The 26,453-nt window shown below is 37.8% G+C and overlaps 1 protein-coding gene across 8 annotated transcripts; it reads left to right on the forward strand.

The window, feature by feature from the left end:
* Positions 1–414: 414 nt before the first annotated feature.
* Positions 415–26,453, forward strand: LOC136855874 (uncharacterized). Of its 8 annotated transcripts, none has more exons than XR_010858160.1 (7): positions 415–787; positions 5,873–6,231; positions 8,410–8,531; positions 11,912–11,996; positions 13,021–13,161; positions 21,749–22,932; positions 24,957–26,453. XR_010858160.1 is itself a non-coding variant. In XM_067133280.1 (6 exons), exons 3-6 carry the CDS (start codon positions 8,510–8,512, stop codon positions 25,603–25,605), a joined length of 897 nt encoding a protein of 298 aa, XP_066989381.1. In that variant the 5' UTR covers positions 582–787; positions 5,873–6,231; positions 8,410–8,509; the 3' UTR covers positions 25,606–26,453. The 8 variants fall into 8 exon arrangements, 5 of the variants coding, with proteins under 5 accessions (XP_066989381.1, XP_066989376.1, XP_066989377.1 ...); XR_010858158.1 differs by having other exon boundaries at positions 448–787; positions 13,018–13,161; XR_010858159.1 differs by lacking the exon at positions 415–787 and adding an exon at positions 4,344–4,485 and having other exon boundaries at positions 13,018–13,161.

Raw genomic sequence — 26,453 nt, forward strand, 5'->3', positions numbered from 1 at the left:
ATATAAAATGGGAAAAATCTATTGTATAAATAAAATTTTGAGAAAAATAATCTTAATGATATATATAAAATATATATATATATATATATATATATATATATATATATATATATATATATATATATATATATATATATATATATGAAAATCAGTATATGCCCCATGAAATTTTTTCTGGATCCGGCACAATGCCAATAAAATTCTTTCAATTTTGTTGAATAAAATCTTTTATTTATCTTTGCAAGTATCACGTATAATTCATTTTGAAGTAGTTTGTCAATTGCCATTTGCCTTTATCTCTCTCCCTATCCAATCTGGATGCAACCCACCACAGTCGACTAGTCAACAAGTATTAATTAGCTGCGAATGACCCTTTCAGGCAGTGGGCCTAAGTTGTTCCTCCCTCCCAGGGGATTAATCTCGGGTTAGCTGGCGAGGCAAGACTGGTAATAGTACGTGTTACGTGACTGTAAGCTCTGTTTTCGATAAGGCAGGCAAGCAAACAGCTTTCATTGCTTGTGTAAAGGGTACTTGTTATCTTATCACCTGAAGATAACCAGGAAACCTAGCTATCTGATCACGCACCAGGTAGAACCACAAGCGAATTTACCTACCTTTGTTTTTTTCTAGACATCTTTCAAAATCTTGTCCAAATTAACCATAGTGACCCGTGCCCTCATCAACATTTTCTTTGCGTATAATTAAGCTTATGAAAAAGTGTTACAGAAATTTAAAAGGCGAGTGTCTATGTTGGGAAGATTTCCGACCTCAAATAAACGTTTTAAAGGTATGTTTCTATAATGTTCTGCTTAGATATTAATGAATTATGTATTCTTAATGCAATATTTTCTGTAGTAATTATAAGGAGAGTATTAGGGAAATAATAAGGAAATAGAATCATAACCATATGTCTCGTAGCAAGGTCCACCTCGTCTCATAGATTGGTAACAGCAAGATTTTGTAGTTTGGTAGCTGAGGCTAGGCCTATGCCCTCACACTACTCATCTGGCCTCATCTTAAACACAGTTTCGAATGCATGAGAATACTTTGAGAGGTAAAGTTATCGAATCATCACGCTAAGGAACAAAAAAAGTAGCCTATAAGGATGGTAGCAGCAAGGAAAAGAATAATGGTCATGCAAGCACTAGGCTTATGCATGCTGATTTGACTCCTGTTTTTATTTTGTCCTTTTTCATTCTGTCCCTCCAAATCAGTGAATTAAAATGACTTCCTAACGGCGGTCCTCCTTTAACAACTCTGTCAGTATCGTTCCAAAGCCTTGGAATAGTAAGGAATGACTTTGGCAGCCTTTTCCTCAATGGTTTATTGACAAGACGTTTTCTAACATTTGAAATATATGCAGAAACAATGCAAAACTCTGTTCTTCAGCTCCAGCAGACCTCACAACAATAATTTTTCGGAATATATTGCGCAGTAATGATTATATCACGTTAGTATAGCCTACTGGTACTCATGCCCCCCCGTAGCAGGAACCCCCCCTTGAAGAAAACCAACGTGGTATACCGGTACTCATGCCCCGTCCGAGGATGCCTCGATTCTTACATCGGTATGACCACCATGCGTTTCTCCAAGAGGGAGCCATCTTTAACCATGCCAGAACCGCCCATGCCCAGAGCACCGATCAAGACCCTCCCCCCTCCCTCATAAATACCGACCCAAGCGCCTTGTTTCTCCAGATCTTTCTCAACCACGTGTCCAGAGGATGACCAACGAGATGGTCGAAACATGTCGACGGCGCCACAACCTGAAGTTGAAGAACCTGAATCCAGACGACGAAGAATTCCTAGGATTTCTGATTGAATTTTTCAATAAAAGACTTCCCGCATTCCACACACTGTCCCTTTTCCGATTATGAATATTGGCCAGTTGCTGACCAACATCGCTGAGCCTGAAAAGCGAATTAAAAGGAAAACAGATAAGATCCTGTATTAGATAAATTTGCATAATACAGCCAACCTTTTCAATAAGACCTGTTTAAGAGAGGGTCTATTTCTTGTTATTATTATTATTATTATTATTATTATTATTATTATTATTATTATTATTATTATTATTATTATTACTTGACCCAATTTCACAGGGAAAAATCACCTTACAAAAACAGTCACTGAATACCTACACACTAAACATTCACTAACATTCACTAAACTCTAAAATAAACTTTCACTAAACCCTAAACTAAACATTCACTAATCATTTACTCATAATCATTCATTAGACACTTACTCATTAAACCCTGAACATTCGCTAAACTCTTACTCATTAAACATTAACGATAAAAAAAATTCACAATCGCACTAAGCCCCTTTTCAATTTGTGGGTTACCAGACCTTTCAAGGTGGCTGCAAGGCTTTGCACCGGCGCCCTGGTGGAAGAAGACCACTGAACTACGTAGTGATGGTACGAGATCGCAACTCAAGTTATATTATACCTTCTATGTTCCAAGTGGATATTGTCCAGATCATTCTTGTCATCCCTGGGGTGACAGTAAGGAATCTGGAAATTCCGAAGGTTTCTGAGAATTCCGGAGGCTTTTAGGGCTTCTGGGGGCTTCAAAACAATCTCCAGGCTCTGTAGCCTTTGAAATTCTTGCACAATATTAATGAACAGAGTTTTATGGAGAAGAAATCAGAGACGAAAAGCTTCAAAGATTTCTTTGGGGGAAAGCCCACGTTTTTGGAGATGAATAAGCCTAGGTTCTTGGAGATGAATTCCAGAGGGTTCTGGGGCTTCTGAAGGCTTCAAGACGATCTGCAGGCACTGAAGCCTTTGGAAACGCCCACTGGATTCTCCAGGAATGATTCAGGAGCTGAAGACTGCTTCAAAGGGTCCTGGAGTCGTGAAGACATCCTCAAGAATACCCAGAAGTCTTCTCTCGTCGTCGGGAAATATCTGTATATATCAATAAGATGGAATCCCGTAAGATTACAGAACACGACTCGTTAAAGTAAAGAAACTGCTTATGTGTCAGAAAAAGAACTCTAAGTAATGGTTAACGCGATGTTAAAATGATCTAAAACCTTCAGGATTTTCCTTGAAGACATTTTGGAATCCTCCAGTCTCCATCTCCTGGAAGAAAGAGAGAAATGCCATTTGCACATGCGCCGAACTCCAAAGTCTCCAGGACAAATCTCCGAGGTGCTTCAAATGGTCTGGAAGCCTTCAGAGAGAGCAAGTGTCATATTTGAAAAGCTGGGAAAGAGAAAGGAAAGAGTATGGTGAAGGGAAGGGTCCGACCCAGAGGCTGCTTCGTCGGAGGAAGGCAGGTATCCTGTCAGGCTGGGGAAGCGGGCCTGGAGAGGGCCCAAGCCCCTTAAGGGTGGGCCCCAAAAAAACCCCAAGACTCGCCAGTCTCTTGAGGGCAGCCTTGAAGGGAAGGGTCAGACCCGGAGGCTGCTCCCTTGGAGGAAGGCAGGTATCCTGCCATGCTGGGAAAGCAGGCCTGGAGAGGGCCCAAGAACTTCAAGGATGGGGCCAAAAACCCCCAAGGCTCGCCAGTATCTTGAGGGCAGCCTTGAGGGGAAGGGTCCGACCCAGAGGCTGCTTCCTCGGAGGAAGGCAGGTATCCTGCCATGCTGGGGAGGCAGGCCTGGAGAGGGCCCACAAGCTTCAAGGATGAGGCCCAAAAGCCCCCAAGGCTCGCCAGTTGCTTGAGGGCAGCCTTGAAGGGAAGGGTCCGACCCATGGGTTTTCGGGGTCGTTATCTAGGACTAATATTTCTTGGGGCTCATTATCTTTGTGATATTTACAGTCTTTTGTTTATGTTTTACGTTAATTCCCAATGGGATTGTACTAAACGCGCCGCAAAGGTGGGTACAATATACCGGGTTGAAACCCTTGGCGGTCACTATCTAGGAAAGATTTTAAAGGTATATCTTATGAATCTGGGTAAGTTTGAGAGCCGTACACTAGAAACTGGACATCCGGAACAAACCACGAATATTTAGCGGCTCTACAAGAAATCCCTGTAGCTTACACCTGTTGCTACTCAAGATAACTATAAATTAAGACAATGTTGTACGTGCATGGGCTCTTTTCAGATATCCCACATCCAGATAACAGAACCAAGGACAAACGTATCTTCAGTAAAAGTAAACACACTCACTGTGACGTATGTCGAGTTGGTAAGAAAGAGCAGCTTGCGTCTCGTAATTACTGGTTTTGTATTATCATACTTTTTTCATTATTATCTATCACCAACTTGTCAAAACTCTCTCGATTTGGAAGAGATTATGGAGTTGTGATAAGCTACTGAATACATTTTATTTCCATTTTACGCATCATATATTTACGTTCTCTTGCCAGAATAAATCGTTAGGCATTTTAGCTCGTTGATTAGATCGATGCAGGTGTACAGTTGACGGTTGTGTGTACTAGAACACCTGTAAAACGTCGCCATCATTCTTCATACCCAAGGACTCCTATCAATCATCAGTCAGTCAGCCAGACAAACCACTTTTATTGGTCAGTTATAGTTTCTAGTGTTCGTCGACAACGCATATTTTTCTCTATGCCGTAACTGCTTTAATATTGGCTAACTCCCCCAACAGCTAGACTGAGGTAAAATTTCAAGACTCCTGTTTTATCCAGCAAAACCTATTCTTTAGATTGTGATTACGATTGTGTGAGTAAATGTAAGATATTTCCGTCAAAATACATGAATAAGTTTTATAATTTTTTATATACACACATATATATATATATATATATATATATATATATATATATATATATATATATATATATATATATATATATATATATATATATATATATATATATATATATATATATATATATATTATGGAGACATTACACACACTACACATTACACACACTCACACACACAGTAATTGACGTGGATTGGTATATATCATCTAACTGATTATTGCAAAAACAGTGTTAAGCACATTGCAACCCTATGCTTCTAATGATTAGAGCTGCTTATTGAGACCATCACTTGAAATTTCTGATCATATTGATTGTATACAGTGGTAAGTTACTAAGGAGAAGGTTATTCATAGTGCAATGTCTTTATCATGGGTTTGGTTGATAAGATATTTGTAAAAAAAAAAAAAGGCAAATATTATCAAATAAGCACCCTTCAACTTTCCCAGTCATGGTGAAAGTACTGCAGAGATGATTTATGGTGTAATGTCTTTCATTATTATTATTATTATTATTATTATTATTATTATTATTATTATTATTATTATTTATTATTATTATTATTCAGAAGATGAACCATATTCACAGGGAACAAGCCCACCAAAGGGGCCACTGACTTGAAATTCAAGCTTCCAAAGAATACGGTGTTCATGAGGAAGAAGTACGAGGAAGTAAAGGGAAACACAGAAAGAAGGAATACAACGTTAAAAAAATAAATTAATAAATAGATAAAGAGATAAAAATGTATCAAAATGCAAGAACAGTATTAGGGAAGTAATGCATTGCAGTTTCGCTTGAACTTCTGAAGCTCCAACTGCACGACTTTACTGTTCAACGTACCTGGTTACTCTCGGCAGATAGAGGGGATCAGGGATCAGTTGTGAACGTGAAAGGTCTCTGTTGAAATTCAACTGATGAAAAAGCGACAAATAAGAGACCATCCGTCAATAGTACAAAGTCATAACTGCTACTATTAGGAAACAGAAACCTACCACCACGAACCACTCTGCCTAAAGAGATAAATATCTGGCAGAAGCTGACATCCACAAGATAAGATATTAGTAAACATAAGACAAAAATAATCAAATAAACATCATTTAATTTTAACAAGTCAAGAAAACAATGCTAATTTTTAGTGGCGAGGTTCTTACGAAAGAAAAATAATCGAATAAACGCCATTTAGTTTCTTCCAGATAAGAAGAAAATTGCGAGATTTGAATGGCGAAGTTCTAGCAGACTTTGGAAAGAAGAAGAAGCCCCCATGTAAACAAAAGCCTCGTCCTAATTAGCGCAACTTCTTGTCATCCAGATCGCAACTCAAGGTCTCTGCCCATTATTACTTGACCACCACATCACCGCAACTCGTACGATACCTGTCATGTCATTTATCACTGGCTGCGATAAAGCTTCGCCCGCCTTATCAGATTGCTTTCCAAGAACAGGAGAAGGTGTGTAGACAGATAAGATCGGAAAATAGGCGTAGTTTTCAGCTTGATGTCACAGTGGCGTACCTCAGGGAGTTGGCTCCTGTCCTGCAACCCTGTGAGTTTTCTAAGTTTTTATTTATGTAGTTTTATATAGTCTGTGTAAACATATTTTGGTGCGTTCGAGCTCAGTTATTGTTTGCTTCTGGTTAGATTTTAATTTACAGGCCTGGTTCACGGTAGCCACCTGTAAGCATAGGTTTAAGCTTAATTTCGTCTGGATACGGGTACCCTAAATTAGGCCTGAGCTGGTTTGGTCCAAGGGAACTTTTTCTTTTACCCAATAATTACCCACAATTTTCAACCAGTGAAAACTTCATAAACTGTCATATTAAAGTACCTGGATATGTTTTTTTTCAGACTCAGCCCCTGACTTTGGCTTCTTAATAATTATTACTGTTGTTTAACAGTTCCTACTAGCAAGAATGGTAACCATTAATGATATATTAAAAAGAAACCATAAAACAACAATTTTTTTAATTTGGAACACTAGTCTAGTAAGTAATAGACCTAAGTCTATGCAGTATGGATTCCTAAATTTCACTTTCATCGTGGTTTTTGGCACCGTAGGGGTCCAGGAGGGCCAATGCCCCTGGCCAGGTAAGGACTCGGTGGCCTGGGCTATAGTAGTTTAGGGATAGGTGAGTAATGATGGGATGCATCTAGGCAGTTGGTCTTTTGACAACCTTGTCCCAAATAAATTTTCTTGTGATTACCAATTAGGCTGAGGATGTGGGCCATGTATTTTTCCAACTATTCATCTTGTGGTTTATTTGTATTGTATCATTCCTGTGAGTGCAGTAACTTCATTTTTGGCCCCCTCTCCTACAGACCCTGGTATCCACTGTGATCTATCATTTTTATACATACTGGTAGCTGAAGACCATTGCTAACGGTCAGAAATGTGTAAAACGTGAGATAAGGAGTTGGAAAAATGTATAGTTTATGTATTTGGTGTGAAATTAAAGTATCAGAGTTTTACCTAGGTTGCTGTGTGTATGGAGGCTTCCTAAACAATAGAGTACTGATGCAAAATAAATATTAATGCACAAAATAGGCTGCATCTTCTGAGGTCACTCATAGGCAGGTTTATAGCCTACTTGATCTTTCTGAGGCATTAACCCAGCCAGTGCTGTTTGAAGGTTTCATTAAATTGTGGCACTGTGTTTCAGCTAAGCCTAGCTTAATAAGAAAATATGTTAGTCTCTGTGCTTGGTGATTGAGTTCTAGCTTTTCTAGTTAAGGCTGGGCTAGGCCAAATTGCATCTTATTTTGTCTTAAAGATTGTCGTCAGGGTAGGGTATACAGTAGGTTAGCTAGAGTTGTCTGTTGTGGTTGCAGTTGGTGTGGGAGAGAATGTTAGAGAAGATAGATAAAAATAAGTAGAAGTGGACAGAATCTAATTTCTTTAGATTACATAGTAATTTCATATCGATATTCTCAAATTCTGGCCTATACTATAGGCTATGTACTTGTTTAGATTTTAAAACATGAGTTAGGTGACAAAAGTTGCTAAATGGATTGGTTGATTCAGGGTGTTTTCCTCTCCTATGCTTTTTCTCTTAAAATTTGAAGTATCATAACAGTCCTTCCCCAGTTGTGGCAGTTTTGGAGGGCATCTTCGTCCTGTATAACGTACGGAGTCTACTGTGTTGGCCAGTTTACTGGCCTTGTTTCTGTGAGGACCAAGAACACATTCTGTGAATAGTCAACAGATTGTCAAAATGTACAAGTCATTTTCTGGTGGTTGATACAAGATTCACTACTGGGTGAGGTTTCACCACAACTATCATATAGTAGTAGTAATCTGAGACAAAGCTAAGAGTATGCTGTCAAAACCATAAAACGATTACAGTTGATTTGTCCGTTAAAAATGGTGGCCCGGGTCAGTGTAGCAATTCAAGGTTCTATGCTGGTCACTGTGTTTTTTAGTTCCCTTTTTGTCCAGTCATCCATTTTTCATTAAGCTGGCCCAAGGCCATGGATCAGTTTCATTTTCCTTACGCAACTCGTGTCCTTTCACCACTTTGGGTATTGTAAATCTTGGGGTTTTTGCAGTTTGTATGTAGAATACAAATTTTTCAATTTTTCTTTTGTACCAGTCATGTATGAGAACAAAAAAGTATTAAAAGTATTAATTCTCTTTTTTAAGTCCGATAAAGTATGTTGTACAGTACCTGCAGATATTTAATTATAGGTTATGAGAATGTTTTCTTATTTTCTCCTTACATTTCAGGTTTAAATCCTCTGGCCACTTTATAATCACGCAACAAGTCTGACTTGAGTGTCTTCAAAAACAAAACAGCTAGTGGGTTTGTGACGTCATTTTATTCATCATGAATTGGCTGTGGATTCCAGGTATTGTATTTGAGAGTTACAGCACAAGGTTCCATAGTTAAATGTTAATTTTTATCTTTATATTTTGCTTATAAGGCTACTTAATTAGATTTCATAAAATGGGATAGTATTGTTTATGTATAAGTGTACTCAGAATGTCAACCACATGATTTGATAACCTTTCCCACATCTCGATTGTCTTCTTATCTCATTTTTTGGAATGCATATGCTGAGCACATTTTATCTTTCTCCTAGAATAGTTTTCAGTAGTCTGTATCCATGAGTTTATTGTCCTCATTTCTGTCACATTTACCATTTAAATGTGGACCATTATGTCAGTTTGTCTCACCTCCTTTTCACTCCATCAACATTTGTGTTTTTCTACTGAACTACCAGTTCACTTTGAGCCAGATCCTTTATTTCTAACCCGAGTGGAATGTTTGCTGGCATTAGCTATTCACAAGCCATGGAAGAGAGAGGCATTTCTTTTGCCTTTTCTAAATTCTTGCACACCCTTACTAATGGACTCAGACCTTCCGTTTGTGCAGTCTTGGCATTGGCTAATTGATCATTAACTCATTTGGGTTTTCATAACTCCTTGGCTAGTTGTGTCCATATGTCAGAAGGCCCAATAAGGCAAAGTAATTTAATGAAATGCACAAACATCTCATGCAAGGGCAGGTCCAGGAAGAATACTAACAAAAAGAAAACTAGGAGACGTGGCTATGGCTGGGACGTCTGTTTCCATGTTACGATAGAAGCCACCAGATAAGGGATACTTTGCTGGACAGAAATTTGCTATGCCTAGTTTTGTGTGTGACAGTGAACTGCTTCATGGCCAAGGTGCAGTTTAGAAATACGGTAAAGTTGGACTTATCATGGAATAACAATTGATGAGGACTCCTTAAGAAATTATCACAAATTCAGCATGAAATTCATTTTTAATTTGCCAGGTTACCATTACAAATTGAACAAATGCTTTTGGGAGTAGTAGAAAAGCATGATGTCCCGATATTTAGGGGACAATCGAGCAATTACCGTTTTGGGAGATCAGTGGGATGTACTCTTTTGTTTCCTCGTGGACAGGAGCCCTGAATGCCATTAGGAGGAGAATCATTTTAGTTTTTCAAGACTCGCACAAGTGGCTTGGCTGTTGAGATAGTGCAGCCTCTTTGGTTAGGAGACTACATTTCCTGAAGTGTCACAATCAGACAAGCAGAATCATTCTAGTACATCAACTCGACTCCTCTGATTTTAGTTTCTCTATTAGTAAATAGTGACAAAATTTGGTGAACTGAAGGAAAAAGTTGCAGGTTCCAAATCTATGCTGTCGCAGATGATCTGGGCTGGCTATGTATGGCAGTCATGCTGTATTGTGTATCTCTGATTATAAAATAGTGAAAATTACCTCTCTGATTATAAAATAGTGCAAAGTACCCCAAACACTACACTCTCTCCATGGCAAGAAGACTTGGTACCTGCAACTCAAGTGACTTCAGATAATGAGGGTAATTGGAATTATTTGTTTGTACTGTAATAGCATTCTTGCCAATATCACATAAGACTGGGGAATTCCTGAGTAGAGGTAAGCTGGTGGTGTTTCTAAAACTGGAAGAATTGTGGGAGAAGCAGTTTCTGTATTTTGAGATGTATCTGCTGTTGTTTCCCAGCATTTGTGCAACTAATAAGTAGCCAAAATGATTTCATAAATATAACAGTCTCTTAGTACTGTAATAGGGTCTGATATTATAGTTTTCACGCTTTGCTTACACCTTGCTCTTGCGGTAGATAAAATTTTGAATTATCGTACAATATGCTGTGTTCAGTCTCTGAGCAAAGTGCTGGAATTATTACCATAAGGTAAAAGAAAATACTGGAGAACATAGTGTGGGCTTAACAGAGGATTTGCAAACTGACCACAAAAAAAAAAGGTGTTTACAGTTTATTTAAAGTTAGAATTTCTGTACTATAAAGAGATATATGAGTAGCACAATTGTCATGATCTATGCAGATGTCGAACAGCAAGTAATAAGGAAACTATAGATAAAAAACTTGTTAAAGAGTGCATTTGATTTTTTGCGTTCCATCTGTTCTTTTTGGTCTCTTACCAAGTAGCTGTCTAACTTGTTTAACTCTGTCACATTCCAGTTTTCAGTGCTCATTCAAGAGCAAATCACTGGGTGAGATAGTCTAATAATCTCTCTTGTTCACAGACTTTTCAGCATCCATTTTCATTATGCCTTCTTTGTTCACTTCCAAATAACATCCACTCCATGCCTTGTTGCCTGGACCAATTCAGATGTCTTGCCAGATCCAAGTGTGCTCTTAGTAAATACTGTTTGTTAACCAGAGAGGTTTGGTAATGAGGGCCAAGATTTGACAGTAGGTGTAAGGTGGTTGTACTTACACATTGTAGATTAGAGGAAGTGATCACAAAACATGTATGCTTTGAGACTTATACACTATTGGAAGCCAGCCAAGATGCTCACAAACTGGAACATAAATTTAGTGAGATTTCGCTACTCAGTACCTGGAGAATAGCCAACTTATCTCATCTAATTCTCTGTATTAAAAGCCATTTTTTTCACTGAACATTGTCATTATTTTGATGTAGAACCACTAGGAAAAGAAAAAAGATTAAGACCTAAGCAGTGAAATGATCCAACACTTTATTCAGGCCAGACTAAGAAACATTGACTCGTCATGCTGAGTGTGACTCGCTGTTAAGTCTACAAAGAGCTTGGTTCATGGCACACTTTTTCCATTCACTTGTTTTCTGTTGCCAGATTACAGTAAAGGAAAAAGCCATGAGATGAGATAGATATGAGAACTGAGGTAGTACAGTAACCCCCCGTATTTACGTTCTCACGATTCGCGGACTCACGCATTCATGGGTTTCTCTGCGAAACGTATCTACCCATTATTCATGGAAAATTCGCCCATTCATGGTATTTTTCACCGAGAAATATTCACTAATTATTGTATTTTCATATAATTTTCATGAATGAATGCACTTTTTGTGATAAAACTATTAAAATACTCAGGTTTAAGCATTTTTACAGGGTTTTTCTTGTGTTTAAACTATCAAAATGGGCAGTTCTAAGTGTTTTTAGAGGGGTTTTAAGTATTTGCTGATTTTAGCAGAGTAAACAAGTACGACCATTGAAAGCTTGTTCTCTGTCTGGTCAGATGTCCTTGACCACTGAGTCTCAGTGTTGTGCATGGTTTTACAGGAGTGTACACTGTTTACAGTATGTTCATTAAACAGTTCATCCCACCAGACCTAAACATAAATTAAATGCCTTTCCCTCATAAAAAATCTGATCAGTTTTACAGTACTCCTAAAAATATTCTTACATTGCAGGAGATAATGTTTCTAATTTTTATTCCTTATTCAACAGCTGTGGTCTTGGTGTCATTGTTTGTTGTTGTTCTGTGCTGGTTGTTTTTCAAGGACTACACATGCTGCCCCTGTCGTCGAAAGAGGTATTTATTTTTTCATGTTTTGTAAGTCAAGGTTATTGACCTTGCCTGGAAATTGTCATTTAGAATCATTTTTGATGTCGCTTCTTTCTAAAAGCAAATGACATGAGAGGTTTTTGTGATAGTTGTAGGATGTGTCTGTACAACTTGGTAATTTACAGGAATTTTTTATAAGCTTGTAACAGATTAAATACTGATTTCGACTATGGCACAGTGTATATATACACTTAGAAACCAGTGCAACTAAAGAAGTAAAAAGGTAATGGTGAATATCAAATATTGAAGAAATCAGTTTTTTTTACTGACAGCCAACTGCCAATGCTGATATTAAGTTACCAGATGAAACTAGCAAACAACAACTCACTAATCAGCACTGAGAGTAAATTAGTAGCTTTTAATCATATATAAATATTTATAAAATTTTCTTATAGGTTGTTTTGAATAAATATTCTTTTTAGCAATATTCTTTGCTCGGTGCAAAAAGTAGCTCATATTCTCTGTTGACTCTTCTAGCATGAAAATATGGGTTGTGCCAATGAGTCTACTTAGCCAAGCTCCAGTATTTATAATCTTTCAAAAGGGTATCTCATGTAGTGTTTGATCCTATGAATATAGGGTGAAAAACAGGTCTCTCAATGTCAAGTACAGTGTTACACAAAAATATACGATAATTTTGAACAACAGAGCATTTACACATACGATCAGAAACCATGTATACCTGCGTCATTTACATGTGATGGCAAACTCTGTAGACCTGTGTAGTTTGTTTAGAGGAAAATAAGGAAGTGTAAAGGGAAGGAGGAATAAAGCAAGAATATGACTTGTATCACAGAGTTATGCAAAAATAAATATTCGTGTAAGGACTTATATTTTTCCTGTTTTCACAAAAGATAGTCAAGTGTAAAGTAACTTAACAAAATGTCGTGACGGAAGTATATTAGTGATATTGTGTGGTTAAAATAGCAAAAAATTAATTTAATGCTCTAATACTAATTGTTTCTCTCTCTCCCCCCCCCCATTCAAGAAGTCAAGAACCAGTTCTTCCAACACATCACACATCTAGTTTTTTGCCTCCTGACGAGTACCAACCCTCTGCACCCCCCCAGTGTCCCATCACCCCGAGAGGTAGCCCCCATCTTCAGCTCACTCACGCGGATCTTCCTGTTAGGCAAGTATTCAGGCTAGAGCAAGGCATTCCCACAGTAGACCTCCACTGCATGACAGTGAGAGAGGCTACGCAGATTGTCAATGCTTTCCTTGCCCAGAACAGAGGTCGACACCATCGTGTCAGAATCGTCACTGGCAGGGGCCTTCACAGTGAAAATGGCGTGCCTAAAGTCAAGCCGGCCGTATTACAGCTTTTGGAAAACCAGAATTTGAAGTTCTGTCAGGTTCACAATGGAGGTTGCCTTGAAGTTGTCCTTCCAAAATCTGCTTTGTACTAAGCATGTGTTATAGGTCTAGTATTTGACGGCATTTCCCTTTGTTCATATTTGGGGATTACATTCAGGTAACCTGATGTAGAGAAGAGAAGCTCTGTTGTTGTTGTAAAGTCCTCTGGAGAAATTGCCATGTTGTTGAAACTCCTTAGGCTGTACATGGTCTCCTGCAATATCGTTTTAAATGTTTGCATGTTTGTCAAATTATGTGTCAGGTACATTTCTGTGCCCAGTTATGAAATTTGACTTAAAGAACATATGATCTAAATTGCAGGTGTGATTTGATACAGGTTCTTAGGAGTCCCTTCTTGTAATGAAACCTTCTTCTCACGAAGAAAGTGTTGATAAAAATATAAGCAAGAATAAGATGAAAAAGATCTTGTTCAGTATACAGTAAAGTACAAGCAGGAGGTCTTTGCATTTTCAGACTGATCGATTCTGGGTATCTATCCAGGGTAAAGATGTTCTCAATTGTCTGTGAACTTGCATTTACCCTGAGCAAAGAATGTTTAGGTCCAGACTTCTTGTGGATTAACTAACATGGACATGGCCAATATTCGTCATCTCTTCTCCTCTTCAAAGTTTTTGATTGTTCTTAGGTGCTTGTAAGTACTGTACAGTCAATCCCCGCTTGGATTCGCAGCTTCAACTATTCGCAGATTTTTGTGTGGAACGTATATCCACATTATTCGCGGAAAATTCGCCTATTTGTTGAATTTGTCATGGAGAAATATTCACTAATTATTGTATTTTCATATTATTTGTGTGATTAAATGCATTTTTCATGATAAAACTAATAAAATTGGCAGGTATAAGCATTTTTAGAGGGAGGATTTGGGTGTTTGAACTGTCAAAATAGGCATTTATAAGCATTTTTAGAGAATAGGCATTTATAAGCATTTTTAGAGGGGTTTCGGGTATTCATGGATTTTAGCTAATCGCGGCGGGGGCTGTGGTCCCTATCCCCCGTGAATCCCAGGAGTTGACTGTACGTATTATGTATTGCATGTTCTTTCTGTAACCCTCATGACAGTTCATTGGAATTATAAAAAAAAGAATTGTTTACAAATCACCAAGGAATGTGGGGATTTGCAAAACCTCTCATAAGAGATCTGTGTCTGGGTAACTTCTGTTCCCAGGTGATGTGCCATCAGACCCATATACTGAGTGCCACAATTTATTCCTGCCATATATGTCGTGGTGAAACGTACAGAATACTTTGAAGCTGATATTTTTAGAAAATTTCTCTTGATGTGATATTCAGAGGTATTTTTTTTTTGTCATGAATAATATTTTATTTGTGGCAGTCTGTAGAACTTTTTTCAGAGTAAAATAGTCAAGTTCCCAGCATCTAGTGGGAGTTGAATCTCGATTTGACAGTTTTTTGCCAAGATAAGAGATATAAGAGATATTATTTTCCTACTGTTTTTACTCATAGGAATGACACAATTCAGAAGTGCCTCGATAGTTCGGGTGAAACTGTTATTTCTGATGATCAAAGTTTAATAGTGCAAAGGGTGATGCAGACATTTGTCGTATGTATAGCCATTTTATTGCCAGTAATATAAGTTCTTATGTAAAGGCTTAGTAATAATGGAAATAATCATGTATATCACAAGATATTTTTTACTTGTTACAGTCATTTATTTTACAGCTTACAAAGATTAGTAATGTAGGTAGAATTTTTAAAGATTTTATATACAGAATATAACTTTATCTATAAACTATAATAGTAGAGTGTACTAGTGCTAGCCACTGGATAGATATTGAGGGGAGTAGGAAAGAGTCTGGATATACTCTTGTACTGTACGTGTACAGTATACAATATGTAATATGGTAGATCTTTATACATTTACAAATATATTTGAATATATATATATATTTTTATATTTCGAGGAAGCGTGTGCATCTGGAAATACAGTATCCGTAAAATTACTAACAGTGAGTTTATCAGGCCTAGAATTTCTTACGTTCAAGTGTATGTATTTTTTCATTCTATGCCATTCATTTACAGAGCTACAACTCTCCAAAGCGTTGAGGTTAGTAGCTTGTAGGGCTAGTCAGGGTAGGGATCCGATCTTCTGCTATTTGTGCAGAGGAATACTAACTGTGTCTAGTTATTTTCTGTTACTTTGTGTAGGAAACGGATGCATCCCTTTGTTTAACACTTTAACAAGAAGAAGTTACCTTAAAATCTTCTTTCGTAAGCTTGCTCAAGTGAAAAGCTTCTTTACCCATGGATTGGTAAAAAGTTCATTCTCCAGTGAAGTTATATTTGTATCATCCTTAAAGTTTCTGGATGGGCATCAAAGAGTATTCAAGATAATTTAAATATGATTGTATCATCTCAGTGTTTGGTTCCAGTACCTTATAATGCTGAATTATGCCATGCAGTGCATGCAGCTTGCTTCAGATTTGGAGTTTAGTCAAGTTAGAGCCATTAAGGATTGTGGGAAAATTTATTTATTCCTTATTTTCATAAATTAATCATACCCTTTTATATCCAACAGTGTTGATTATTCCCTGGCAATGAGGAGGAAATGCTAAATGGCATTTCTGCAAAATGAGGCTCATATTTGATACATGCTTTCTAAATATCATTAGACATTGATGTAGGCAGCCTGAAATTGAAGGAAATGCTATGTGGGGCACTAGTGGTCGTGGCTGGAAAGGTCAGCTGCCTTTGTAGGAATCCATCCATCTGCTTGTCATGGATCATCTGTATTCCATCCTTGTTTTGTCTTTGCTTACGGAGCCCTCTGGTTAATGGCAGATATTTCTCCTGGGTTTTTTCTCTGTAGAATAAGTAGGAAAGAGTTTTAGAGACACTGTGCCGTTGATTGGCGAACGAACACTCTTTTTGTATGCGGGTTTTTTCTGTCTTGTTTCCTGAATTTTCAAAATGGTGTACACAAATTCTTCTCTCTTATTTTATTTGGTTTTTGGTCAGTAGGAAACTGCACACACTTTGACTTATCTTTTTTGTATAGGGCTGTTGCATTGCTCTTTACACCTTGATAGGGCCCACTGATCTGCTGTTGTTGCAGGAGCTGGAGAAATTAAATGCCTTTCTGTCTCCCTTCTTCTGTACATCACAGTAGTGTGACTGACCACTGCCAGGCTGTGTAGGAAATCATTCAGTTGGGTGCAAATTGAAAACTATTGAAGATGGCATTTCTCTGTCTTCATATCAGCAAGTGGATAAAATAATTTATATATACTTTACCTTGTCTTCCGTACTTTTTAATTTCCATTTTCTGTACTCGGGTATTTTCTCTCTTTGGGCCCTTGGATACAACCTACTTTTCCAGGTAGGCTTGTAGCTTGGCATGCAGCAGTAGTGTAATATTAATAATAATGATATACTTCGTTTTATGGAAGTAATTAGAATACTCTTATCTACATTTCTCATTAATTTTTGTAGTCTGCCCATTGTTTAATCACAGTATGTCGCTGGTCTATTTTTGTTCAACACTGAGACATCTCATCGCATCTACTTAAGACAGCTGTGCCAAGTATGTGATTGCAACTTAGATTTCTTCACGTTGTACAGTACAGTATATGGTTTTCTGCACAGTGCCACATCGCCCTGTTCTCTTACAATTCAGATCTTTTAGTACTTTTTGGTTTGAATGCTGATCAGAGTATATGATGTGGTGTTTATGAAAATGGGGCTCTTTCAAAGTTATCAGCAGAGACTAAGAGACTCCCAGACTCTTTGTCAGACATGATCTGAGTGTCTTTTCCAGTGGGTATGATAACGTTGACAGTGTAGTCATGGTGAAAATCACAGGAAATACGGATTTCAAGAAAATCTGGCCTTCTCATCTCAGATGACCTCCTCCCCTGCTAGTATCAGGGTAGATCCTGGTTTTATTAAAAGAAAATAACGGTGTTAAATGCAGCTTCCTTTTATGGCAACACCAAATCACTACTTTTCGGGAATTTCTCGTTCTTTTCCAGGTCAGTTGTCACCGTGAGGAAAACAAAAACGAGCAAAAATGTAGCCTGTATATACCCTGGTCTGTGTATGTCACAGTTAGGGCAAAACGGCTAATTCCAGATATACGGCTTTAGTGAAACCAAAGCTGTTCCGTGTACTTCCTTCAGACTATTTAAAGGTTTCATGCCATTTTGTGGCACCCAAAATGGTACCATGGTGTAGTGCACCATACATTATTCTGTTGTTGGTTGTTACTGCCTTTTCACAACTCCTGGAAGGTTTCACAAGTACCTGTAGAGGCACATTTGTAAGCCCTTGGAATGTTCAAGGCATAAATTTTTATTTCTGGATATCTTCAGACCCGTAGCCAATAAGGTATTGTATTCCAGACGTCTAAAGATGATTAAGTGTTCAATTCATTATGGAATAACAGGCGTAGCTTGTGGATCTTTCTAGTGTCATGATGGAACTATCAAAAATAGCTCCTTGATTGTTTGCACTTGCCATCTTCTTTCCACCTCCCGACACCGTGCCTCATTTGTCACAGTGACTGAGTTTCTTTACAGTTTAGACCAGGTTTGAAACTTCCTGAGGAAAGTTTAATTGTGGCAGACCTGTCATGTTATTGTGAGTTCCCTTTTCAGCAATCACTTTTATTAGTAAACCCATGGCAGTCACTTCAGTTGAAGGTAGCCTGATTCTCTCCCTGCTGATGCAGTGTATGCGAAACAAGGTACAGTACAGGACCCATGTGTCTTTTAAATGTAACATTACACTATAGATAACATGCTTGATGCTGAGATCTTTAGAAAGAAAGTTGGTTTGGTCTTGTGAGTTGTACTGAATTATTTTATTGTTATTGTTTTTGTTACTTTTTCCAAAGAAAACGCCTTTGGATCACATGTCCCTGGAGACTTTTTTTTTGTTTATTGGTAGTCTTAAGTCATTCTATGGTAACGTTTTGAACATTCTGTCTTGTATGCATCAATATGTAGCAGTTCTATAGCCTTTGTAAGTTATGTATTTATCAATATGTAGCAGTTCTATAGTCTTTGTAAATTATGTTAGTCTTCAGTTTAAGAAGTTGTCTTGCATTTGGTTTTATTTTTGTTTTGCTGTTTATTTTGTAACCTTTTTCATGTTGGTGTTATTAGTTTTTTATGGTGTACAAGGGATCTGGCTGAAAAACTGGTGTCAGCTAATTGCACTAAATATTTTGCAATCTAACCTGAAGTTTATTAACTACAATATTGTTCAGTTTATTGTGAAGGATTGTGGCATTTTTTTTTACCCATTGACCCTGTTTCAAAGGTAAATTTTAATGCTACACTGAATTAATTTTTTAATGTGTAGCCTTGGGCATTAAGTAAATGGAAAGCATGTGTTGGAGGGAAGCACAAATATTATAATGTTCTGAAATTTATAATTGCTAGGTTTATGGGTGTTAACCTTTGTGATGACTGGTTAGTTAGTCATAAATGATTTGTTAAACCAGACCCCTGAGCTCTTGTAGGGTTCTTCTTGGGCTGGAATGTGATGACTGGTTCCATCCTGCCTTTATGTTTTGTCAGAAGCTGTGTTTGTAATTGTAAATAATAAGGGTGCATCAACTTTCAAAGGCTTGAAAAATATTAAGGGGTATTGTTGGCTTAGTATTTGAGAGCATAACAAAAGTCATGTGTGAATGACTGACCAAACTTTTCAAGAATATAAATGTTCCTTAAGAGTTTGAAGCTATTGTGATCTCTGGTAAATGTGAAAATTTGATGTTTTTATGAGTGTAAAGTTTTGTGTTATATCAAATTTTTTACTTTTATGAGTGTAAAGGTTTGTGTTACGTCAATTTTTTTACTTTTTAAGTGAGTGTCAAAGAGTTTTAACCTGTGTGTGGGTTGGACATAAAATGATTTTCTCACAGGGCTTAGCATATGACCTTGAAATATGCTGGGTCTTGGGCCTGACATATTATTGTGCACTTGTCTTTCGTTTTTTTTTTTATTGTCTGCCAACACACTGACATTGACATAACTACAGTATTGCAATATTCACCATATGCTTATGCAGTAGTCTTTCAGTGTACAGTTTTGCATACATACACTGTACCTCTGTAACTGTGGTGAACAGTACTATATCAGTAATGGGGTTTCAGTCTGCAGTTTCCATTACACTGAAGGGATTGTTAAAGCATTCCTTTGTCCATAGCTGCGATGATTTCTGCCTGTTGCATTTCATCCACTCACCCTTGGTCTCCTTGCACTTCACCCCCGTAGGTGGTATATTCAATTCAATTCAATCCTTTTTTTGTGAACAGATCCTTTGGGTGAACCCTAAGAGAGCATAGAAATGACTTGGTCTCTGAATCTACTGCACAGTAAAGAAATTGTTTTAGTGTTCCTGTTTTCAGTCCTTGCAACAAAAATTTTGAGGTGAAGTTTTCTCTCTCATCAACAGGAATCTTGCTCATTTTGTGTGCTGTGCTGAAATTAGAATTATTTCTCTCTGAGAGATTTGTAAGTGTATGTCTATCTTTTGCCTCCTTCCTACACTTTGTCAGACATTCGCTCATCGTGGGTAACAAGCTTGGATTCTGTTCTACTGTTTTAGCAATCGGGTCAACAGATTTGATGGTCATTTACTCATTGCCATTTACTTTGTATCCATGGCTAACTGGTTCGTTTGGAACACACCCTCCATTTGTGTGTCCACAATAACTATGTTGTCTTTCATTTTATTATAGACACCACCCTACTTATGAACATTCAACTTACAAACATTCAGAGATACAAACAAACAGGATCGCAAATTAAAATTGTGCTCAGAGCGCTCCCCTTTGCCACCCCGTAAGTTCAGATTTTGTTTTGTGCACCTGTTCTGTACATATAGTACTGAATGTACAGTGTATTGTCTTTTAGGATCAAAAATGTACTGCGCTGTATTGATTTTATAACATACTGTACATAAGTAGCATGAAGAGCACAGTAAGCAACTTACAAACAATTCAACATTCAGACGGCCATCCAGAATGTAACTCATTTGTAAGTAGGGTGGTGTCTGTAGTACTCTGCCAATACAGATACACAGAAACTCTTCAAATTTTTCAAAACTTGCTGATCTTGTTTAGCCCTAGAGTTCGATACACACAATGCAATCGTATTATATATTTTGTTTACGTATCGCCAAATCCAAGTCCTTCAAAAGAAGGCATCGTGCTTACCCCATATAATAATGGGAAAAAAATGCACGTTAAAAACGAAGAAGACTATTCCTCAGAATCAATAATAATTATTATTATTATGATGGGTATATGCAAATAATTCCCTCTTGAATGTGAAATAAAAATGGAACTGAGTTGAAGAAGTTTGACGATTCGGTGTAAAAAAAGACGTGAGGGAATGGACAAAAAAGTATGGGGTGCTATGTGAGGCAGATGAAGCCAAAGGGGTGCTTCGATAAACGTGTATCGCTTTCTGTGGTGTGTCACGTGACCCTTGTATGTCATCAAGAGACGCTCGCATCCCTCTGTCCGCACTTCCTACGCAGTTTCTGGTGCTGTAACTGACAAGAGTCTCATTGGATGCAGTTAAGTTCTCGCTAGATACAGATATCCCGAGATCCGTTTCCGTAGCTGTAGGAGTAGACTCGTTCTACAGATCTCTGTGCAGTGGTGAGGTTGCTTATCCCAAAATTTATCAGACTTGAGCTTCATCAATTTACATCATTAATATTTTTTTGCAGAACTTCCATCTGATATTTTGTATAGATGGGGGTCTTCCTAATATTTGGTAACGCCTTTTCATTTCCAGCCTTGTTCTATTTGTTAACCTGCAAAGTTGACAGTGCCCCATTATTTATCTTTACTGTGTCTATATCAGTATCCTCATAGCCTCCAGTACCATGCATGTAATGTAATGTTTTTGTTCTTTGTAAAAAAAAAAAAATTTGCAGCAGTTTAACCCAGCACATGCTTGAGCACTTCCTGCCTTTTACTAGTGTCCTGGAATGTTTTAATTACCCCATGTAAGTAGCTCATCAGGTTCCATGGAGATTGCAGTAGAGTCTTCTCAGTTGGATAAAGTTTTGTACCTTTGTAGAAATGCAACTAACATTTCCTGTAATCATTTTATGTCGAGACATGGCATTTAGGAGAGTGATGGTGTAGATGAACAGCACTAAATGTAACAATACACGCGCATGTTGCTGCTGAAACTATTGCTAAATATCATATTGGCTGTAACCTTAACTTTAATGATCACATTTGTAATGCTTTGTATCTTGGTAAAGTTCTCCTATGGAATTGTATGAACGAGATTTTACCTGAGAAATCAGGAGTGCTGTAGAGGCTAAATATTTCATATTTTCATGTTATTTTTCAGTGACAGAGAACCTCTTCTTCCAAGTGGAGATGATGATTCTATATTTACCATTAGTGACTCTGTACCTGCTCCAGTACACCTACCTCAACAACATTATTCTAAACCTTTCACACGTCAGCAACCTCAGCAATATCCTCAGCGTGTTCCAAGGCCACTTCCTCGTAGGACTTATAGCCGGGAACCAGAGCTCTCTCTGAGAGCTGAGGCACGAAATGCTTTAAAGGCTTCATCACAGCATGTCCCTGCACTGCCGTCAGAAAACCTTTCCACAGCGGAACCAAAATTTCTTCCTGAAGCTAAAGCACAAGACACTTCTAAGACCCCTTCACATATCTTTAACCTACCTTCAGAAAACATTTCCACTACAGAACCAGAATTTATTACTGATGCCAGAAAACAAAAGACTTTTAAGACCCCTTCACACCCCCCCGTTTTACCTTCAAAAACATTTTTAACAGAATCACAGCGAAAACAGAACATCACAACATGCCACCTTCAATAAAAACTAAAAGCAAAAAAAAACCTTCAAGACCCCATCACATTTCCATGCACTGCCTTCAAAAAACATTTCCTCAACAGAACCACAGCTTCCTAAAACTAAAAAGCAAAAAACCTTCAAGGATTCATTACTGTCTTCAAAAAACATTTCCACAACAGAACCACAACTTCCTAAAGCCAAAAAGCAAAAACCTTCAAGGCTTCATCACAGCATGACCCTGAGCTGCCTTCACAACAAATTTTCAAAACTCAGCCACTGCATGTTTCCAATCTTCCAAAGCCTACAGTGCATTATGAATCTGAGAGTGGGACTTTTAATAAGAATGCCTCCCGGTATAGTCTTGTAAGCCCTGGAGAAAGTCCACGTCTTTACCTTAAGTTTGGCGACTTGCGCTTTAGAAATGTTGTCAAACTTGATGAGGATGGCTTTGTCACACTAGACCTTCATAATATGACTGTGCGCGAAGCAGAGCAGATGGTCTGCGACTTTATCGAAGACTTTACAGACAAGGAACACAAAGTGCGAATCATCACGGGACGGGGTGTTCGAAGTAAGGGCGGCATCCCGAAAATTAAGCCTGCCGTAAAAGACCTCCTGGAAAGTGAAGGTTTAAAGTTTTGCGAGACTCATGGTGGAGGTTGTCTTGAAGTGTGTCTCCCTTGACTCTTGGTGCTTCTTGGATAAGGTGCGTTTCAGTATTTAATGCTCTGAATGTAAATAAGAACGCTTTTGATGTAAATGTCGTTCTGTTTTCTCTTTCTGTGGCGCCGTTTTTAAGAAAATGGAGGAAGCTTGACAAGAGCAGTGTAGTTGGAAAGGATAAGGATAATTTTATTTTTTGAATTTAGTTTGTGTTTGCAATTGCTTTCATTTTTCATATATTTCTTTTGTGCAAGTCACACAATTGCTCTGAAAAACAGTTGGAACAGATAGCCACTGAAATGGAAGAATTTTTTTCAGGAACATTATAAAGTAAATTTCTCTCTCAGTAATAGTTCATATTCATCACATTGCTCCACTAGGACTCCGAGACTTATCTCTTTCTTACACACAAGTATCAAGTGGCTTAGTTTTTCTGTGTTGAGTTTTAAAAGGTGTCCTAGTATTCTGTTCTCCACTGTCATTGTTTTGGTAAAGTGCCTTCTGGTACCCTTCTTACTCTTAGGTAAACTTAAAAAAAGCTTATTTTGGTTTATCTCCCTTTTTGTAAAGTTGTCTTTGCGATATTTACTTACAGCGTGTTTGTATTGACGAAGATGTTGTCTAATTCTGGTGTTTGTACAGACTACAGTACAAACTCCTTGTTCTTATGTGCCTTGTAAAGAGCAGTCAGGTGTCACTAGTTAGTGGATGAAACTTCCCACCTGCTACTGGAGTCCCCAATTCCACCTGTCAAAGTACTGTCATTCCTCCGTTTGGTTTTTGAAGAGGAATAACTGTGGGATTTCTCTTCTGACTACATTCTGTTTTCACCATCATCTTTTTATTGGAACTGACTCCAAATCAGTTCCAGTGGCAATGAGAATGGTACTGAAGGGTTAGGCGTGGTGTAACCGAGTGTTGTACACCTACCAGTTACCAGTTATCTTTAGATTTTTATAAAGTGGTTGTATTGTTGACTTTTGTGTGTACAGTGTTTTTTATTTTCCCTTATGTCTCCCTCTTTTCCTTGGTTACCATCATCTCTTGATAGTTCTCTGGATTTGACATCCTCAACCAGAAAATTTCATGACATCGGGCTGGAAGTAGCTAGCATGAAGATTGGTGACGTAAAGTGGGGAGTGTGTGTTAGATCACTGAGATTTTGCAGCAGGTTCCTTGTGGGACTAGAAGTGACTATGGAAATCAGGTGTCAACCTGAACTTTGTCATCAACTCTTGTTGCTAATCGCTTTCTCTCATAGTGCTGACAGGGTAGGGTCCCAGTGCTGGAACTATGTCCCTAAATTTCATACATTAACTACTCTCAGACTCGTACACTGAATACTGTTGGGGGGGCGAAATTAAATTTTGGATGAATATTGCTAAAAGAACAAAAAAAGTACAAGACTAGTCTTGTGCAGCATGTGAACACAGAAAATTTAACCGGGAGAAGTGGTTCTATCACTACGTAAGTTATACTTCGTGCTTGATGACCGTGCTAAAATATCCAGTCAGATTGCTCTGACTGTGGTGAGACAGTCTTGCATGCATTGTTATTTCTCCTTAATTGGCGAATGTACTTGTACCTACTTGTGGATTGATATTAATCTGGTCTTCTTGAAACATGTCCAACCTTCTTGTATTAACCTTGTGATAAGTTCAAACTTGGTGCAACTGCTTTTTATTTATTTATTTGTTTTTCTGAACATGGTAACATGAATTTCATTTTGTAACGTGTTGTTTTCATATTCCTTGCTTTTATCCATTATGTCTCTGTTATAGTTTATTTTATATATTGTGTTTCTTCTTCCTTACTGAGCTGCTTGTAGACATTCTTGCTCTTCCAACTAAGATTGCAGCTTGGCTGATAATAACGATAATGATATTAACATGTAGTATATATTATTAATTATGCATGTCTTGGAACAAAGTCTTGCTTGCGATTAATGCCTTCCCTGTAGCTAACCTTAGTTTTTTTTTTTTTTTATATCTCCCTTTGTAGCGACTGATTGTGAATCATTTCTCGAATGCATATAATATTGTCTCACTGTTCCTTACTACCTTTCAGAGCTCAGGGTTCTGTTCTTCCAACAGCTTGTGATGCGAATGCCTTTTCATTTAGCGCTTCGTTGCCACCGACACAGGTCACGTCAAAGTTATCGTCCAAGCCACACAGTATACAACAAACAATCCGTTTTTCATCTGAAGGAGCTGAAAAGGCAACACCAGAGGGCCAGTTTCAGGGAGAAACAAAAATTTATGTGCCTCCTTCAAAAGCAGCAGTACCAAAACAACAGCCCCTGTATACACCACAGGACGATACCCTGACCCGACGTATTACTCGAAAACCACCAATTGGCAAAGCCCGTAAATCAGCTTCTCAATATTATCCCAAAAGTGCCGGGGGTAGTCTCCACTTGCATCTCAAGCATGCTGACAATCTTTCGTTGAGGAAAGTGTTTACATATGAGGGAGGAAACATACCTACTCTAGATCTCCATAAGATGACCGTGAAAGAGGCTGTTCCATTAGTCACTGGTTTCATTGACTCCTGTAGGTACGAAGAACCTAAAATCAGGATCATTACGGGACGAGGAGTTCACAGTAAAGATGGTATCCCTCGACTGAAGCCTGCCATAATTAGAATTATAGAGCGCTATGGTTTGGAGTACCGGGAAATTTACAGTGGAGGCTGTCTGGAGATAAGCTTTGACTAGAAAAATTTGTTAGGATATATTGTATATTGTACAGTACAGTTAAGCACTTTATGAGGAGTTGTCACAAACTGCCTCTGTAGAACTGTGACAGAAGTTATTTTTGTGAAGGCAGAAATTTTAAGGGCCTCTCCGATGAGGTTTTTAGCCCTAAGGTTGGTTCTATCAAAGGCATTTAGCATTCTCATCTTTTTAAGATGTTGGGCTCTTTTCAAAACACTGACTAGTCTTTCGCCTGACTCACAACGAAAATTGCAGTTATATGGAATAACTTTCTCTCTGCTATAAATTGTTGATTGCTGCATGCAAACTTTTGGTCGATTTTAATTTGGTATTGGACTGAATGGTTTTTGATTTTGTAGTTTTTATTTCAGTGAAACCCAAAAAAACTTGATTCTTACCTGCTGGAACAGAAGAAGCTTCCAGTGAAAAGTAACAGTTACTGGATATGTTTGTAAAAAATTTTCTCGGCCAAATGCTATTTTACTAAGTGCAGGGACACAATTACGGTATTCCAGTGGAATAAAATTGGTAAAAGTTCTTTTAAAGCACAGAGTACAAGTTTCTGAAGACAGATATTCGAGTACAAAGAAACTAAACTAAAATAAAATCATTTGAACCAGGTCACAAAGGTTAACATCATATAAGTACAAATTTGTCAGTATTATGGTTTAGGAACGTGCTTTCCAGTTATTTGATGTATGGTCTTTTTTTTTTCTGTTAAATTTAGAATTTGCATCTGTACTGCCCTTTAATATTGAGCATTTATTATTATTACCTGTATAGTAAATTTAAAGGGCTCTACTTTTGTAATGATATTTCTACAACGCAAATTATATCCACCTTTGTTT

Source organism: Macrobrachium rosenbergii, chromosome 33 (genome assembly GCF_040412425.1).
Source record: "Macrobrachium rosenbergii isolate ZJJX-2024 chromosome 33, ASM4041242v1, whole genome shotgun sequence".
NCBI lineage: Eukaryota > Metazoa > Arthropoda > Malacostraca > Decapoda > Palaemonidae > Macrobrachium > Macrobrachium rosenbergii.

Excerpts from the sequence above, each read along its gene's own strand:
- LOC136855874 (XM_067133275.1), top strand. The coding sequence starts at position 8,510 with ATGAATTGGCTGTGGATTCCAG. Across the intron at positions 11,997-13,017 it reads TGCCCCTGTCGTCGAAAGAG|AAGTCAAGAACCAGTTCTTC; the intron begins GTATTTATTTTT and ends CCCCCATTCAAG. Across the intron at positions 13,162-24,956 it reads CACGCGGATCTTCCTGTTAG|AGCTCAGGGTTCTGTTCTTC; the intron begins GCAAGTATTCAG and ends ACTACCTTTCAG.